At 48.4% G+C, this 11,273-nt stretch overlaps 1 protein-coding gene across 1 annotated transcript; it reads left to right on the top strand.

Annotated features, from left to right (window-relative positions):
• Window positions 1-531: 531 nt before the first annotated feature.
• Window positions 532-9,629, top strand: LOC141977096 (cathepsin S-like). Its single transcript, XM_074938401.1, has 8 exons — window positions 532-679; window positions 1,674-1,814; window positions 3,011-3,133; window positions 4,028-4,177; window positions 4,259-4,483; window positions 5,872-6,037; window positions 7,939-8,041; window positions 8,282-9,629. The coding sequence occupies exons 2-8, from the start codon at window positions 1,683-1,685 to the stop codon at window positions 8,379-8,381; spliced, it is 999 nt and encodes a 332-aa protein (XP_074794502.1). The 5' UTR covers window positions 532-679; window positions 1,674-1,682; the 3' UTR covers window positions 8,382-9,629.
• Window positions 9,630-11,273: the final 1,644 nt, after the last annotated feature.

Genomic DNA, 11,273 nt, shown 5'->3' with positions numbered 1-11,273 from the left:
TGCAACTCAGGAGACCTGCGTTCTAGTTCCCGCACTAGCCCTGCCCTGCTGTGTGACCTTGGGCAAATTGCTTCCCTGATCTGTGCCTCAGTTTCCCCTGCCCTTTGTCTGTCTTTATCTATTTAGCTTGTGAACTCAGGGAGGCAGGCTCTGTCTTTCCCTCTGTGTTCATGAAGAACCCGGTGCAACTGGATCCTGATCTCAACCGGGATCTCTAGGTTTTACCATAATACGGATGGTAACTTAAACCCCAAAAGGGAGGTCCCAGCGACTGTTTGCACCTGTCTGAGCTTTTGAAAATGTTGACCCTACTAGTTTATTTTATAACTCTCCAAATCATGTGCTGTAGGGTCTGAGAAGGGAAGGAAAAACATCTGATTTTAGTCTTCCGGGGCTGGGGACTGAAAATCAGCCTGCAGCCATAGTGAACATCCCTATTTTGATACAGTCACAGTAAAAGTGAAAGCAGAGGTCCTGCCATTTCCTCATTCACAGTCCCATGTGACGAGCCTGGGAGAGCAAACCGAACTCCTTCTTCTAGGCATGCAGTCAGAGCAGGAAGGGTGTTAGGGTTCACTCAGGAGCCAACCTTGGGAGGAGAATTTAGGGGAATTCTTGCTGCCTGCTGATCAGTTCAGGATTCCTGCCTAGAAATCTCCACTGGGCGAACTCCCGTCAGGTATGTTTGGCTTTTTATTTTCCCCCTTGTACTTTAAATCTCCTCTTCGTCATGTTTGGAAGAATGTGTTTGAGGAAGTAAAATCAAGAAATGATGTTTTGTATTTTGCTTGTAGAGAGTTTGCATCTGCAGACACCAGCGTGTATCAGTCTTGTCTTTCTATCCCCATATAAAAGTCTCTCTCTTCCAATAACCCCCCTATCTATCTATTCAACACCCTCTCTCTCACTTGCCATACACCCTCTCTATCTATCTATTCTCATACACCTGCTCTGTCTCTCTCTCTGTCTCTCTAGCTCCATAAACCTCTCCATCTTCCTATCTTGGCTGGAGTGTTCAAAGGAACCTATGGGATTTAGGTGAGAGTTAATGGGATATGGTTGCCTAACTCCCTTGAAAATTGTTTGGGCTCCTTTGAAAATCCAAGCCCTCTTCACCCAAATCTCTCTGGGCCAGATCCTCAGCTGGTGTAAATCAGCTTTGCTCCAGTGACCACAATGGAGCAACACCAGTTTACACCACCTTGGGATCAAACTCATTGACCTCAGTGAAGCTACATCAATTCCCACCCCAGCTGGGAATGTCTCTGACTTTCGCTAGCTCTGTCCCTCCCTCCCCGCTGTATCCCTTATACCAGGCTCTGATGCCCAGGTCCAGGTCCAAGATCCAGTTCAGGAGCTGTGGAAGTACCCGGGGGATATTATCCATTCACCTAGCTCTGTTTTCCTTTCACGTCTGTTGTTGTCGTATGGGGTTCCAGGAAGCCCCTTCCCCTGCCCCCTCGCCCCCAAGAGGTACAAGTGTGAGAGCTGCTGCAGGGTCAGGGTTTGCTTCTTGACACTTTGCTCCTGGCAGAGAGAGTGGAGAAATCTCAGCAAGTCAGTGTTGGATCTTTTGCACCATCACTGAGTGGAGGAAATTGAGACACTTGACTTAACCATGCAGATATTATCTTTCACCAGCGTGCTCTTTTTTTTTTTTTTTTTTTTTCTAGCTGACCAGAATGAAGCTGTTGCTTTGTATCTTCCTGGCCTCTCTTGCTTCTGCTGCTACTGCACATCTACACTCAGACCCGACGCTGGACAACCACTGGGAGCTCTGGAAGAAAACCTATGGCAAGCAATACAGCCACAAGGTGGGGTCTGTGCAGCTGTGGGTTCGAAGTAGGGGAGGGGGATTTCCATCACCATCTCCCCTTCGGTCAGCAGGTATCCAGGACCTTGGCATGCCAGCCCTCTGGCATCTCTCACTGCTTTCAGAGCCTCCTGCTCCTCTCCTGGAGACTGTAAAGCTCTCTCTGCTTTCAGAAGTGCATTCAGCTTCAATGAGCACTGGGCCCTGTATTTACCCTCCACCTTGCCTACACCATCCCAGGGGGTTAGCTGATTTCTTAAAGCGTGTTTTATTTGGGATATAGAACCAGGTGACGTTTTTCACACAACTCTTTTTTTGTGTGTGTGGAAAAATGCAGACTTGGGTTGACAGAAACAACTGGGGAATTCGGCTCGATTTTGGCAAATTGTTTTAATCAAATTAAAAAAAATAAGATGGAAAGGTGGGAAAAAATGGTTCATTTCAGAGTTTAATAAATGAACTGTTTTGTCTTTTCTTTTGGAAAGCCATTTCGTGTTGGAATTTCCCTCTGTTCTATTCACAATAACTAAATAAAAAGGTTTAAAAAGCTCCAAAATGAAGCAAAACGTTTGACCCAAATCCAAAAATCTTCAAGTGATTTTTAAAACATTGTTCGGTTTGGCTGCCAAACCAAAAAGTCAGTGATTTGTACAGCTGTAAGCTGTATTGTGAATGTTTGAGTCTTGATATTGTTTTGCATCCTAACTGTATGTTCAGCTCCTTAATTACTTTGGCTTAGTTGAAGGCCCCGACTGCTTGGGGTCATTAGCGAATCCTACAGTACTTTCCTCCTAAATTACAGGGTATCATCACTGTCCTGGTGGCAATTACATTCTGCCTCCCTATAATTCCCCCTGATGATTTAAGTGGATACAATGTGATTCTTCTCTTCTTGTCCTACCCTGTTGTGTAGTGTTGCTACGTGCTGTTAAAAAGCTGCTGTACACTACTCCAGAACTGGCTGCATTTCGAGGGTGGGGAAGGACTCAATCTTGCCACGCTTAACTTGTTAAGACTCCCCTTGATTTCCTAGGAAGTTTTGCTTGAGTGAGTGTTGTAGGATCTAGGCAAGATTTTTGCAAAGCACTCAGGTTCGTGGGGGATAAAAAAGCACTGTAGAACTATAACTCATTTATACTGCAGATGGTTTCCTCTGGGCTACTGCATAGTATTGTGGGGGCTGTGCTTTGGTTCCAGAAAGAGGAAGGGGAACGGCGCGTGATCTGGGAAAAGAACCTCAAGCTCGTTATGCTGCATAACCTTGAGCACTCACTGGGGCTGCATTCCTATGAGTTGGGCATGAACCACCTGGCAGACATGGTAAGTGTAAAAAAATATCGCTACAGACCAAGTGACCGGGCATCTGGGAATTATCTGTATTGCCCTGGGAGTGCTGTGGACAGAGAATGTAACTGAATCAGGGGCAGAATAAGCTCCAGCCAATCCTGTGTCAGTATGAGCAGTGCAGAGGTAGGTCCACAAACCACAGCACCCCTGTGCGTCCTCCAGCAGCAAACCTGCCCCCATCACCGCTCCCGAGAGCTGTGCAGATCTTTGTTCTACTTGCTTGGGTCAGGGGTGTGTGTGGGAAATCTGCCATCAGGGGGGTAGTCCTGGTTTTTTAACTGCAGGGACTCAACACCCTGCTAGCCCGCTGCTGGTGTGATACTTCCCCTCACCCCCAGAATGTTTCTGTATCAAATGGCATCCTCCAAGCTGTGTGAGTCTGACCTTGCACATACAGTGCATGTGAGGTCAAAAGTTTGGGAATCCCATTCCCGCAGGTTCCTGCTTCTCTACCTTACTGTGTCTGCCACCCTCCCTTACCCCCATGAGGAATGTCACGTGTGGAATAACACACAACCTGTCTGCTAGGCCATTGCGGGTTAAAGAAGTTGCTCCTTTAACTGAAATTGCAGGGGCTTGTGCTTCAGATCCCGTTACTGCCAACGCCAAGCATTCAGAACTCAGGAGTCAGGCCCCTAAAATCATGGGGGGCTTAAAAATCCTGGCATTAAAAAAAAAGTCTAAGTCTGGGGGTTCTTTTTATTTGCCTCTGGGTTTTGCGCTTTTAAGGGTTATGTTTTCCTGCAGGTCTCCACAGCTACACGAGAGATGGAAACTTAAAAAAAAAAAAAAGGCTGAAATTCTTGTGCAATCTCACAACTCCTTGGGGATGTCAGTCTGAAGGGGTGTGTGTGTTCTTTTAACTAGACCAGCGAGGAAGTGGCTGCTTTGTTAACTGGAGTGAAAATTCCCCACCGACCTGACCGGAATTCCACCTACAAGCCACACCCTGGCAGCCAAGTGCCGGACTCCATGGACTGGAGGGACAAAGGATGTGTTACTGATGTGAAGAATCAGGTGGGAGGCTCAATCTGTTCCCTTTGCTGACATGGGTGCCCATCACAGCAGTGACTCAGTGCATCTCTCTGGCTTTTTCAGGGGCCCTGTGGCGCCTGCTGGGCTTTCAGTGCTGTCGGTGCCCTAGAAGCCCAGGTAAAACTGAAAACTGGAAACCTGGTGTCTCTCAGCGCACAGAACCTAGTTGACTGTTCCACTATGTATTGGAACCACGGCTGCAGCGGCGGATTTATGACCTACGCCTTCCAGTACATCATTGATAATGACGGCATTGATTCGGACGCTTCCTATCCGTACACAGCTCAGGTTGGTATCCAGATTTCAGACAGACACAGAGAGGGTCTGCCTACACTGCACGCAAAGCTCGGGTTCTGATTAAGGCTCCCCTTCTATCCACACACAAATCAGCCTGACTCAGGTCAGCAAGCGCTCAGGCCCAAGGTCCTAGGACTCTGCTAGAGGGGTAGGTCAGAGTCCGAGTCCTGCTGACTTGCGTCCAAGCCTTGTCATTTTGCAGAGTGGGTGCAGCAAAAGCTGCAGACCTGAGTCAGAAGGTCTGTGCAGGGCAGTATGGACACATTAGCACAGCTGTGAGACCTGGGCCCAGCAATTGTAAACCCAGGTTTACAGTGCAGTGTGGATGCTGAAGAGTGGGCTTGGAAACACTGAGCCGGCAAGCCTGGGTCCCAGAGACCCAGGTTTAAGAATGCCGTGTAGACATCCCCCAAAAACACAGAGACTCCCTAGTCCTTTTTGTAGTCTGTTGCTGGCATCTCTTCTGGCGAGTGTGTAGCATTCTGTTCTTTGTGGCCTGTTTTGCTGGGTCTTCCTGTGCTGTTTGTGTCAGCACAAAGAACAAGAGAAGAGGTCTGCAGGCAGCCGTTAGAGCAGTAAAACTTGGCGTCAGTATTCCTGACGTCCACTCCCAATGTTGGGTGGAGACTGGTGCCTAATGGCTAGAGCAGAGGGACTTGTGCTCAGGTCACTTGGGTTGTAATCTTAGCTCTGTTTGTTCCTCTGACTTCTCTGTGAAACCCAGCTAATCACACTTCCCTCTGTCCCAGAGGCATGGAGGCTCATAAATCCATCGGTGAAATGCGTGCTGCAAATGTTCACTGCTGTCATTGAAAGCTGAATCCTCATATTTCTCCTTACCTGAGTGATGGGAAAGGAGAGAGATTAACACTGAGTGAATTAAAATTGGCTGAAAATGCTCTTTTCAGGGCACCAAAACTATTTGTGAATTTGACCTATTTGGCAAATATTTTCAGCCAAAAACCTCCCCTGATTTTTTCCCCCCGGAAATGTCAAAAGGAACCGTTTTGACAGCTCATTTGGAAATGAAATAACATTCGAAATATTTCATTTGAACCAAATGAAATTTCTTTGATTTTTTGTTTCAGCAAAAAAACCTGGAAAAATGCAATATTGGTTTGAAACAAACCAGTGGGTTTTTTTATGTTTTTGTTTTGTTTTCTTATTTTTTTTTTTGTTTTTTCTGGGTAAGTCACTGAACTGAAAAATGAATTAGTCCCTCAGCTCTGATCTTGATGCCCAGAGGCAGAAGGAATGCTCCAGAGGGATTCAGACAACAGAGGGGAATAGAAGGGAGATAAACAAATGTTGCGAGTGGGTCAGATGTTCATGCCAGAGGCTGAAATGTCCCTGTTTCATCTGCTCTTTGCCACTGCCAGAACGGAACGTGTCACTATAACCCTGCCACACGAGCCGCCACCTGCTCCAAGTTCGTTGAGCTCCCGCATGCCGATGAAGCAGCCCTGAAGGATGCTGTAGCCAATATCGGACCTGTGTCTGTCGCCATAGATGCGAAACAGCCTTCGTTTTTCCTGTACAGATCAGGTACGTTCTCTAAGCTAGAACACCTCGTGCCTGGTGTTGTACATAGTTTGAAGCACTGATGCCTTTGCTTTCTGTGGACTGTCTCTTTAAATGTAAAGGGGAATGTGGAGGAAGTTGCTATTTGTTCTGCAGCTTGTTACTGAGGAGACGTGCACATTGTGCTCTTCCCATGGAGACCTGGCTTTTGTTTTCTTGTTATTTCCTGGAATCTTTTGACCCCGCAATAAGTTACAGTCATTATCAAACAAAAACCACAGGCAGCTGAATGCATGTTTTGCTGTTTGTGAGTGACACCATCCTGTTACCCCTTGGTTCATAGGAGCTGACTTTTATTTTTCCCCAGGGGTGCTCCACCCCCGCTCCGCCCCGAGGCCCCACCCCCACTCCACCCCTTCCCCTGAGGCCCCGCCCTTGCTCCACCTCTTCCCGCTCCAACCTCTACCCCAAAGCCCCCTCCCCGCTCACTGCTCTCTGCCTTCCCCAAGTGCCTCCCCTAGCTGCCAAACAGCTGATCTGCGGTGCCTTTGGTGGTGCCGCCCATCATCTGTGGCTGGTGGGTGCTGAGCACCCACTATTTTTCCCCCATGGGTGCTCCAGCCCCTCTAGCAGCTGGCAAGAGGATAAAAGCCTACTACTGCTAGAAGCTAATGTCTCTTGTCTTACACCTAGGATATATCTCTACTGCATACCGGTGATGGTGGTGTGTAGGGTAGATGTAGCTACACATGGCTGTTAAAGGCACTGCGCTGTGTAGCTACCCACAGCACTGGAAGGTTCTGGCGCTGGACGCAGTGGGAGCTGTCAGAGTTTTTCCCCACTACCTCCCGCTGCTGGAGTCTTTCCCTGTGGCAGAAAAAGGCCCCAGCAGCGGGGAGGTAGCGACGTATGACACTGCTAAAACGAGCAGTGCAGATAGGGGAGGCCCTGCTTGGGCGTGTAGAGAGCCGTGTAGGGCATATACCCTAAGGGTTCAGGTATGTCTTTACTCCCCTAAGCCGTCTACCCTGCTGTTTATGCGGGGTGTGTGTGTAGTGTATACAGTCTACACGCTGCCATAAGGAGTGTGCAGTGTGGACATACTCTTACATTGGAAGCTCTTTGGGGCAGGGACGATCCTTTTGTTCTGCGTTTGTACAGCGCCGTGGGGCCCTGGTCTATGTCTGGGGCTGGCAGGTGCTCCTGTGACGCAGATTAATAGTAACAACAAATGACCGGAGATGCTCCTTTAGCTCGAAAGGTGCTTCAAGGGTTAACGACCCCGGGTTCAATTCCTGCTGGTGTCTTACAGGGTGTCATTAAAATAGCACCCCAGGGTGGACCCTTCACTCATGTTAATGTAATGCCAGTGTGCCGGGGTGAGCAGCGGGGAAGGAACGTGGGACTTCTGAATCTTAACACATGAGCCTTTCCTGCTTGATCTGTAAGACCCAACCTCTTCTAACCAAGGCTGTGGCAGGCTCATCAACCTTTCTGTGGCCCAGCCACCACTAGAGGGGGACAGAATGCCCCACAAAGTGGGCAAGGCTTACATTAAACTGTGCTTTTTTTTATTAGTTTTCACTGGGTTGTATTCCAGGCATTGTCAGATATTTTGGCTGCAAATTTGTGCTGCTTCAAACTCAGCCCAGGGGTTTACGAGAGCTGAGTTCTATTCCCAGGGCAAGTCATTGCCTGCTCTGTGCCTCAGTTTCCCCATCTGCACAATGGAGATAATAAGACTGACCTGCTTTGTGATCTACTGATGAAAAGAGTGAGGGATTGTTATTATTACCCCCCCTCTACAGGGGATCAGGTTAGAGGCATGTTGGTACCATGTGGGTTACTCACAACAACTTTACTGAGCAGAGAAGTCACTACTGGCTTTTTTTCCTTCCATGTGATTGCGTATTCTTTCCTTCCAGGAGTCTACGATGATCCACGCTGCACTGATGATGTGAATCATGGGGTTCTAGTTATCGGCTATGGCACCCTGGATGGGAAGGACTTTTGGCTTGTGAAAAACAGGTAAAAGAAAATCCATCACTGAGCTGTATTTATCTATAGAATAACATGCTCCTGGGATATGCGTGGGGTATAAGTGAGCTGTGTAGAGCTGTGCACGTATGTGTCTGTACTGATGTGAATTGGATGCCCTTTTTAAACAGCTTGAAACACATGAGAAAATGGGGGAGGGGAACCCTGCCTATAAAGAAAGGTGTTTTATTCTCTTAATGTTTAATTCTGTGCTTTTTCTCCTTCCAACAGCTGGGGTGAATATTTCGGTGACAAAGGGTACATTCGAATGTCCAGGAACAAAGGAAACCACTGTGGGATTGCCAGTTATGGCTCTTATCCACAAATATAGAGGGACGCTCTGCTTCAGAATGCACTCTGGAGATGTGGTCTGTTAAACTGCGAATCTTAGCCTTGCTGTAATCTAACTGCTCTGTTTGAGAACAATGTACGGGCTGTAGTGGCAAAATCCTCCCATCAGATCCATCTGACGGACCTGAGATAAGTAGCCAAAATGATGAATGATCGTGGTTGGTCTGGTCCAGAATTTGGGCACTTGTAGCTCACTCTCCCTATCCCGCAGGGGTGTTTTTAATTGATTAATGTCTATACATTGCTTTGCGCATGTGAAGTGCTATTTCAGTGCTAAGTATTGTCACTGCCACTGTCTCAAAACGTATTGGCTGAAGGCCATGTCGCACGGATAAAGCTACTCCACGTGGTGGAGTTGCCGAAGCCACGTCAGAGGTGGAGAGGCGAAGTAGATGGATCAGCACATCCCTAGCCACATGTATGGATTTTCCCCAATACAGGTCACAAAGCAATCATTAGCAACCTAGGAGATCAAGCAAACTATGGACATTCCTTGGAGGAGGGAACGTTTCCCATGGCCACACAACATTGGGTTGGTATCTTGCAATGCTGCTCCCATAAGTCTTTGCGAAGCCATTACACACCAGCCATCAGAAACGACCTGAGATCGCCTTGTGCCGTGGAGAAGCCCAGCCATGGAACCAAGTGCTTCTGCTGTTATAAAATGTGACCTAGAGAGTGAAGCCAGCCTTTGCCACCCGCAGCGCTTGGACCAAGGACACGGTGCAGAGATGAAGGGCCTGATTCTCTCTGCCACTGCACAGCCATTTACCCCTGTGCAAAGTAGGTGTATAATGTTGCTGAATCAGAATAGCAGCAGTTTTCAGCTGAGGTATAAATAACTGCACGTGATGCACAGTAGCGGGGAGTCAGGCCCAAAGGCTGTAAATCTAGCTGCAGGTAGAGTGCTAGTGATTGAATGAGCAAGAAAGCAGGGAAAGGGTGAACCTGGAATCCACACCCCCAGCTGCAAATGCCAGCACAGCACCAGGAATCACATCTGCTGCCCTGCTCTACTCCACAGGCTGCGGGCCAGGGGCTCCCTGCTTCTGGATCTGACCTACTGTGCCCTACTTCGAGATATGATTTGCAGACACCTATTGATCGAATCCTTGCGGGATACAGTTTCAGAGTGACGTCACACATCTCTACAGCACATGAAATGCATTCTCTTCTCTCCAATTCAGCAGTGAGGTTGCTATGATGCTCCAGATCTAATCTCATCTGTAAGCAATGCATGTAAAATAAATTACACATCCTCTTCTGAAAGGAAAAAAATATATTCAATTGTCTGAGAAGTTTAGGCTCAGTCTGTTCAGCGGGGCCAGGTGTGGGATACTTAGCGAGTGACAGAAATGCAAAACCACACAGATTACAGATGAAACAAACTCTCAGGCCCTGATGCTGCAAAATCTGATTCATGAGGGTGGAGCCCTGAATCTCTGCAAAGTCCCAAGACGGCTCCATATGGGCACAAGGGTCTGCTTGAATTAATCAGGTTACAAGCTCAGGGCTTTAGTTAATCAAAGGGAAGCCAGTAAAAATGTGGGATCCATCAGTGTGTTGCAGGGGCCAGATAGAAAAATGATCACCGGTGGGACAGGAGTGAGAAATCACATCTTTGTGAAAATGTAACCATTTGGGGAGTTGTCCCCAATTATTTCCTCATTTTTGTGGCTTGTTTTAGCAAAATATAATCTGTCAGTTGCAAAAAAAACCCGAAAACAAAAAAAACCACCCCTGACAAACCCACAAAAAACCCCACCAATGGATGAATGTGAACAACTGAGCAACATCGCCTGATGGTGAAATTTCATGAGATTTGCAACAACCACCAAAGCATTTCTTGTCCTGGGCTAAATTTTCAGTTGTACTTGGGTGGTTCCATGAGGCTGTTTTGTGTCACTGCTTCCCCACGTTTTGGGGGAGCACCAGGTGAGTGACTGATGGATCTTGGGCAGCCCCTGTTGCTAGGCAATATCTGACTCTGTACTGTATGTTACCTGAACTTTTAGGGTGAAATTCACCCTGTGTAGAGGGCCAGCACAAGGTCAAGACACCACTCTAAGGTGATCAGGTGTCCAGTTTTCGACTGGAAAGTCCGGTTTTAAAGGGGACCAGATAGTGTCCGGTCAGATCTATTGGACACTCAAAGTCTGGTTACTGCGGGTGAGCGAGGTGGAGAGGCGCCGGGTCATCACCTGCACCAGCCTCTACTCAGCTGGGGCCGCCTCCTACCTTCGTTGGGTGGCTGCAGCTCCCAGCCCTGGCTCCGCAGGCGAGTCCCTCCTGACCTGGGTGGAGGAGAGTGTAAGGGGAAAAGCAGCGAGCGACGGGGGAAGGAGGGAAGAGGAGTGGATGGGTCAGGGCCTCAGGGGAATGGGCGCGGCAGGGGAGGCTCTGGCACTCCTGCTGGAGTGTCTGTTTTTTAAATATTACCAAGTTGGCAACCCTACTCACATCCCAACTAAGCCCTCAAAAAAGATGGGGCACCCCAGCTCCCACTACCCCAGCATGGGATCCCCTCCACTGCTCCATCTCACCATTTCCCTCTCTCCTTTGCCTTGCAGAGCGAAGGGGTGAAAGGGAGTGGTGGAGAGGGGGGTAGGAAGGAAGCAGAGGAAATAAATGGATGATGGGGTAGATGGAATGGGGGTGGGGGTCGAGCAAGAAGGGGGAGGCCTGGGAGAGCAGGGGCTGGGCTCATAGATTTTAAGCTTCAGTTCCATCAACCATTGAAAGGTGGGTTGGGGTGTGGAATTGCTATGATGCCCCTCTGGCCGAGGTGCAGAAGGGGCCCTCAGTGCTGCCATCTCATGGTTTTGCTGGAAGATCACTGGGGATCTCTCTCTCTCTTTCTCACTTGCACACA

This window comes from Natator depressus, chromosome 24 (genome assembly GCF_965152275.1).
Source record: "Natator depressus isolate rNatDep1 chromosome 24, rNatDep2.hap1, whole genome shotgun sequence".
Lineage (NCBI taxonomy): Eukaryota > Metazoa > Chordata > Testudines > Cheloniidae > Natator > Natator depressus.
This window is presented reverse-complemented; position numbering and strand designations above follow the sequence as displayed.

Excerpts from the sequence above, each read along its gene's own strand:
- LOC141977096 (XM_074938401.1), top strand. The coding sequence starts at position 1,683 with ATGAAGCTGTTGCTTTGTATCTTCCTGGCCTCTCTTGCTTCTGCTGCT. Across the intron at positions 4,178-4,258 it reads TTACTGATGTGAAGAATCAG|GGGCCCTGTGGCGCCTGCTG; the intron begins GTGGGAGGCTCA and ends TGGCTTTTTCAG. Across the intron at positions 8,042-8,281 it reads TTTTGGCTTGTGAAAAACAG|CTGGGGTGAATATTTCGGTG; the intron begins GTAAAAGAAAAT and ends TCCTTCCAACAG.